Source organism: Eptatretus burgeri, chromosome 21, assembly GCF_056783735.1.
Source record: "Eptatretus burgeri isolate ZD-2024b chromosome 21, Ebu_testis_v1, whole genome shotgun sequence".
NCBI lineage: Eukaryota > Metazoa > Chordata > Myxini > Myxiniformes > Myxinidae > Eptatretus > Eptatretus burgeri.
The window spans coordinates 2,094,834-2,100,833 of NC_140981.1; the positions used below are offsets into that span (position 1 = coordinate 2,094,834).

The window sequence follows — 6,000 nt, forward strand, 5'->3', positions numbered from 1 at the left end:
CCGACCGACCGATCATCCTTCCATAACCGACAACCCGACCGACTGATCATCCGTCCATAACTGATTGGAAGTTGATTCCACAGGAGGGAAAAAAAGAGGAACAAATGAGTGGACGTGAGTAGTGATTGTGGATTTCAGTAGTTTCACCAGAAGGGGTTTGAGGGTGCACACTGCAGAAACCTGGGTGTGAGGGGGGGGAGGTGTTACAGTTCCCAACCACGTAAAGAGCAGAGTTTGCAAGACCAGAAGGGAGGCCGAAGAAGCCAAAGAGACCACCAACCTTGTCTGCAATGGGAAACTCATCGGCCCATCGACTCAGCTTCCGAGGTCGGCACAAATGAACACCAGCTTTTTTAAACAGGGGGCACTGCATCACCGGCGTAGCCACGCTTCCAGCAATGATGCATCTTCATCCACCTGATAACCAAAAATTACCATCCACCTTACCATTAGTTACGAGCCGGTGTTGTCACGGACCGGTGTTTGTGTGTTTGTTTGTCGGGCTACTCCTCCTACATTTCTGGGCCGACTACATCCAGATTTGCTGCGGAGGATCATCATGCTCCCAATTCATGTGTGGGGGTGTTTTATCTTCGCCGGTGGTCTTGAGGGGTGGAAGGAGGGAAGGGAGGGGGACGCTAATTCTCCATGTAATTGTGTCATGCGGTGCCACCTCCAGGTGGTGGGGTGGGGGGAGGGGCGGGGGTGATTTTCCACCTCCAGGTATCGCAAGTTTCCACCATTTACAGCACAGTATTCCTGTCCCCACATTTTCAACATCGCTGAGTTTTTGGTGTGGAGGTTTGAACCCATACTCCCTCCTGTGTTATTGATACTCCGCTCCGGTATTGGGGAGGAGGGGTGGTACTTTTGTTTGTGTTTGTCCTTTGTCTCAGGGCAGCATTGTCCGTCAATTGTTGCCCTGAGGGCATTAAGATTCCGCTCCAAATCCAAATCCATTGGGACCATACTCTGTACAGAGAGAGCGTCGGTGCTGCCGAAGCACTCTCCTGGTCTACTGGGCTCAATCCTGGATGGGTCGCCACTCCGACGCAGGATACTCAAATGGCTCAATCATCCGAGCAAGCTGGTACTCACTTTGACAACCTCGGAAGGATGACAGGCTGAGTCAACCCCACCCGGTATTAATTTAACATCTGAGCAGAATTTGAACTCAGGATCCGAGGATCCCAAGCCCACCACCCTCACCATTAAAAGCCAACACCGCTACCTGCTCCCAGTCGGTCATTCACGAGTCACACAGGTGTTTTTTTTTTTGCCAATGATCTGACAACATGGTAATTCTCCTTCGACTCAATCACTCGGATTCCATGTACAGTAAGTGTAAAGGAAAACATTGAAACGTTTACCCACCATCATTGCGGCACGTTCACACGCCATATAGCCCTCCGTGTACGTGTGTGACATCTTCTTGATATCTAATACTCTAATCACGACTTTGTTCTGATCCTTGCAGTTCCACTCCGACTTCGACGAGGGAGGGAGAACAATTATTTACACGCTGGAAGGAGAAGGGGCTGGGGTGGTATTTGCCATGCAAGGGTACACGGGAGACGTTTACGCCCTCCGGAGTTTGGATCGTGAGAAGAAAGCCCAGTACACCTTACTCGTCCGCCCACTGGAGCACCACCCGAACAAGGCTCCGGTTCCTGCATCCGAACTCATCGTCACGGTGCAGGACATCAATGACAACAAGCCAGTATTTTCCAGTGACGTGTTCATTGCTCGTGTGCCTGAGATGTCACAAGTAGGTGCGTTATGAAATCAAAAATATAAAAATGTCTTTGTGTCGGAACTCGAGCACCGGCTTCAGGTCATTCTTGGAGCACGGACATAAGTTGCTTGAGGCTGAGTCTGCTCTTTCCTCTTTGTTTCAAATTGTTGGAGGAGAGTTTAGTTCAAATTATTGGTTGGATGTGCGTTTTTCTACTTACCTCTATACAGGTAAATCACCTCTTCATTTGAGTGGTGACGATGAACCTCTGTGCCACACCAGCGAGGGTTCTGACCGAAGGGTGGACACCTGCCACACATCTACCCTGTTTAGGCATCCATCACACAATCAACAGGGATGTTGAATTGTTCCCTAGAATTAGGACAACGTCGAATTCCAAATTGTCATTAACTTTGTAATTGATGGTTAACCGGTAGTTAAAACGCGTTCAGGTATTTTGATGGTAACTGAGCTTCTTTTGTGGCTCTTTTTCAGGGTAACTGACTCTTGGACTCACGCAAAGACTTATCCTCACCCGTCCCGATGGGCCCTGGCACTTCACAAAGCTTCCGATGCCCCTGCAAGTTCGGCGAGCCATGTTGGATTTCGATGAACGCGCAGAGTACCCGCTCGATGAGCGATCCAGTTCCGAGCATGAGACGCGTTCTTCGAACACGTACCTTTATTTGGGCGGTGTATAGGCAACTGACAGCTGCTTCAATCGCTCCCGGGAATAAGTAAAAAAAATAACTCGGGTTACGTGCATGAAGCAAGAACATACCTCCTGCTTATAATTCAAAACACCTCACTGTACCAGAAAACGTGGGGACAGGAATCTCTCCCATCTGGAGGTGGCGCGTCTCCCCCTCACCCCCTCCCAAGACCACCAGCGAATATAAAAACACCCCTATGCACAAATTGGGGTCAAGCTGATCCGATGTAGCTAGTCTTGATGTAATCAGGCTCGAACTGTAGGAGGAGTAGCGCAACAAACAAACACTGGTCCATGAAATGTAGTGAGGGTTCACAGCCTGGTGTTGGCTTTGCGGCCAGGGTGGCTGCCTTAGGATCTTTGGGTCCTGAGTTCCAGCCCCGTTGGCCGCTGAATTAACACCAAGTGGGGTTGACTCAGCCTGTCATCCTTCCGAGATCGGTGAAATGAGTTCCAGTGTACTGGTATTGGGGCACAGCATCAGTGGCACAGCCACGCCCTAACAAAACGATAGCTACCTGGCAGCCAAGCTGCCATACGCAACGAGAAGTGAGGATTTCTGGATTTATCGGTATTTATACTGCAATGTATCCATCACTCAATAATAATTCAGCTTCAGATAACTACTGTACCGAGGATCTCTGAAAACATCAGTGTGGCACCGAATAATTGTGATGCAATGAAATGATTTTGTCTCAAACTTGCTCGTTGCCCAACCTTCCCAGGGACGTTCGTGTTCCGGACCACGGCGTATGATGCCGATGACCCTTTGGCCGGAGGTAACGCTCAAGTGAAGTACAGCCTGGTGATTGGCCTTCCATACTTTTCTGTTTCCCCAGAAACAGGTAACAGCACATGAAAAAAATATATAATCCACATGAATTCGTAAGATACCCATGATACAAACAACCATCTTACATGTTGTCAGACATCTTTTCGATGTTTTCACACTTCTTAAATGTGAATGACGAGGGAGACGGATGAAGGGGCACTCAAAAGAGTCCGACACTGTGATACTCCAGTAAATCAGGGCACGCGACGAAGGTTTTATTCATTTTCAGTAAATAATAACGAGAAAAATGACGTCATGCAGGGCATGATACTCGCAGAATCCACCCTCCTCTCCAAAGGTTGCCATGGATACCATCAAATTGTTCACATTTCGTTGAGATTAAAATTGACAATCTTAATCAAAGCTCAAGTCAATCGGATCAAAATTGACGAATTTTCAGATAGAAATTGATGATTTTAGAAGTTTGACCTTGAGTTGACCTTTTGACCTCGATGATAGTCTGTTTCCAAGTACAGCGATGCACCCTGTAATTGCTGCTTAGTTCTCAGGTTAATCAGATGTAAATTGACGATTTTTCTGATGAAATTTGATGATTTTCGTAGCTTGACCTTTTGACCTCGATGACAGTCTGTTTCCAAGTTCAGCGATGCACTGTGCAATTGCTGCTTAATTCTCAGGTTAATCAGATGTAAATTGACGATTTTTCTGATGAAATTTGATGATTTTAGTAGCTTGACCGTTGACCTTTTGACCTCGATGACAGTCTGTTTCCAAGTTCAGCGATGCACCGTGCAATTGCTGCTTAATTCTCAGGTTAATCAGATGTAAATTGACGATTTTTCTGATGAAATTTGATGATTTTAGTAGCTTGACCTTTGACCTTTTGATCTCAATGACAGTCTGTTTCCAAGTTCAGCGATGCACTGTGTAATTGCTGCTTAATTCTCAGGTTAATCAGATGTAAATTGACGATTTTTCTGATGGAATTTGATGATTTTAGTCGCTTGACCTTTGACCTTTTGACCTCGATGACAGTCTGTTTCCAAGTTCAGCGATGCACCGTGTAATTGCTGCTTAATTCTCAGGTTAATCAGATGTAAATTGACGATTTTTCTGATGAAATTTGATGATTTTAGTAGCTTGACCTTTGACCTTTTGACCTCGATGACAGTCTGTTTCCATGTTCAGCGATGCACCGTGTAATTGCTGCTTAATTCTCAGGGTAATCAGATGTAAATTGACGATTTTTCTGATGAAATTTGATGATTTTAGTTGCTTGACCTTGAGTTGACCTTTTGACCTCGATGACAGTCTGTTTCCAAGTTCAGCGATGCACTGTGCAATTGCTGCTTAATTCTCAGGTTAATCAGATGTAAATTGATGATTTTTCTGATGAAATTTGATGATTTTAGTAGTTTGACCTTGAGTTGACCTTTTGACCTCGATGACAGTCTGTTTCCAAGTTCAGCGATGCACTGTGCAATTGCTGCTTAATTCTCAGGGTAATCAGATGTAAATTGACGATTTTTCTGAAGAAATTTGATGATTTTGGTGGTTTGACCTTGAGTTGACCTATGACCTCAAAAATAGTTGGTTTCCCATTCGAGTGATGCAATACGCAAATCTTGTTAAAATTTCAAGTGAATCGAAAAAAAAAATGACGATTTTCGATATTTGACCTCAACATTACCTTTGACCTCAAAATTAACAGGCTTCTCAGTTGAGACTACCTCTACTACTTGGGAACGTTTCATGACGACCGGTTTGGAATTGTGACCTGCGGGCGATCAACAGACGGACAAACAAAATCTCCCCTTGGCCATCCTCCATTTTGGACCTTTTGGTTGATAGCTCGCCCACTCTTCGCGAAGGAGTGCGTGAGATCTCTAAGGTCCACCAACTAATGCCGGCAGACGGGACAGCCAGTTTTACGTCCATCCGAGGGACGGAACACACATTGATGAACCACCCTGCCTGTGAAACACCAGGATGACAGTTTGTAGCTGGGTCGGGACTCGAAGCCAGAGGTGAGTGTGCACACCTCCCGAGGTCTCGGCCATCCTGCCAACCCCACGTGAAGACACCTTCAGTGCCCTCGTGGCGACAGGACTTGCCCGTATTTAAATAATGTGTCACTTTTTGCAGGAGAGATTCGAACAGCGTGGGACGGAATGGACCGCGAGACACGTGACCATTATCAAGTGGTGCTCCAGGCCCAGGACATGTGGGGAGAGCGCGGTGGCCTGACCGGGACGACCACCATTGACGTTATTATCACGGACATCAACGACAACCCACCACGCTTTACGAGCGGTGAGAGCACCTCGCGCCTCGCGTCCCGTCACAAACCGTGCACACGTCGGACCACATACTCAACCAAGATGTCTGCCGTTTGTTGACAGACACATTTGAACTCGAGGTAAGAGAGTCCACCCGGGTCTTTTCCACCATCGGAAGAGTTGTGGCGACGGACGCCGACGTCGGTGAAAATGCCATGATCACGTACACCATTCGACCCTCCGATTCCGCCGAGTTTTTCGCGATAACCACCGACCCGGCCACGCAGGACGGAATCATCAAGGTCGTCAAGGTAACCGCGTGTTGTCGAAGCACCAATGTCCGTCGACATGCTCATCGGGAACCTCGTTGGGCGGCTTCTCTCACTTCTCTCTTCTGTGACAGCCTTTAGATTACGAGGTCCAGTCGGGTCACACCTTGGACGTGGAAGCTGCCAACACGGTGCCACTGCAGGGTCTGGTA

At 47.3% G+C, this 6,000-nt stretch overlaps 1 protein-coding gene across 1 annotated transcript in view; it reads left to right on the forward strand.

Moving 5' to 3' along the window:
* Positions 1-6,000, forward strand: part of LOC147008163 (uncharacterized) — a 195,652-nt gene that overhangs the window by 177,390 nt on the left and 12,262 nt on the right. Inside the window, 6 exon segments of the mRNA XM_085865642.1 lie at positions 1,478-1,617; positions 2,231-2,319; positions 3,173-3,292; positions 5,386-5,553; positions 5,643-5,830; positions 5,923-5,997. Coding sequence (XP_085721768.1) covers positions 1,478-1,617; positions 2,231-2,319; positions 3,173-3,292; positions 5,386-5,553; positions 5,643-5,830; positions 5,923-5,997 — 780 coding nt within the window.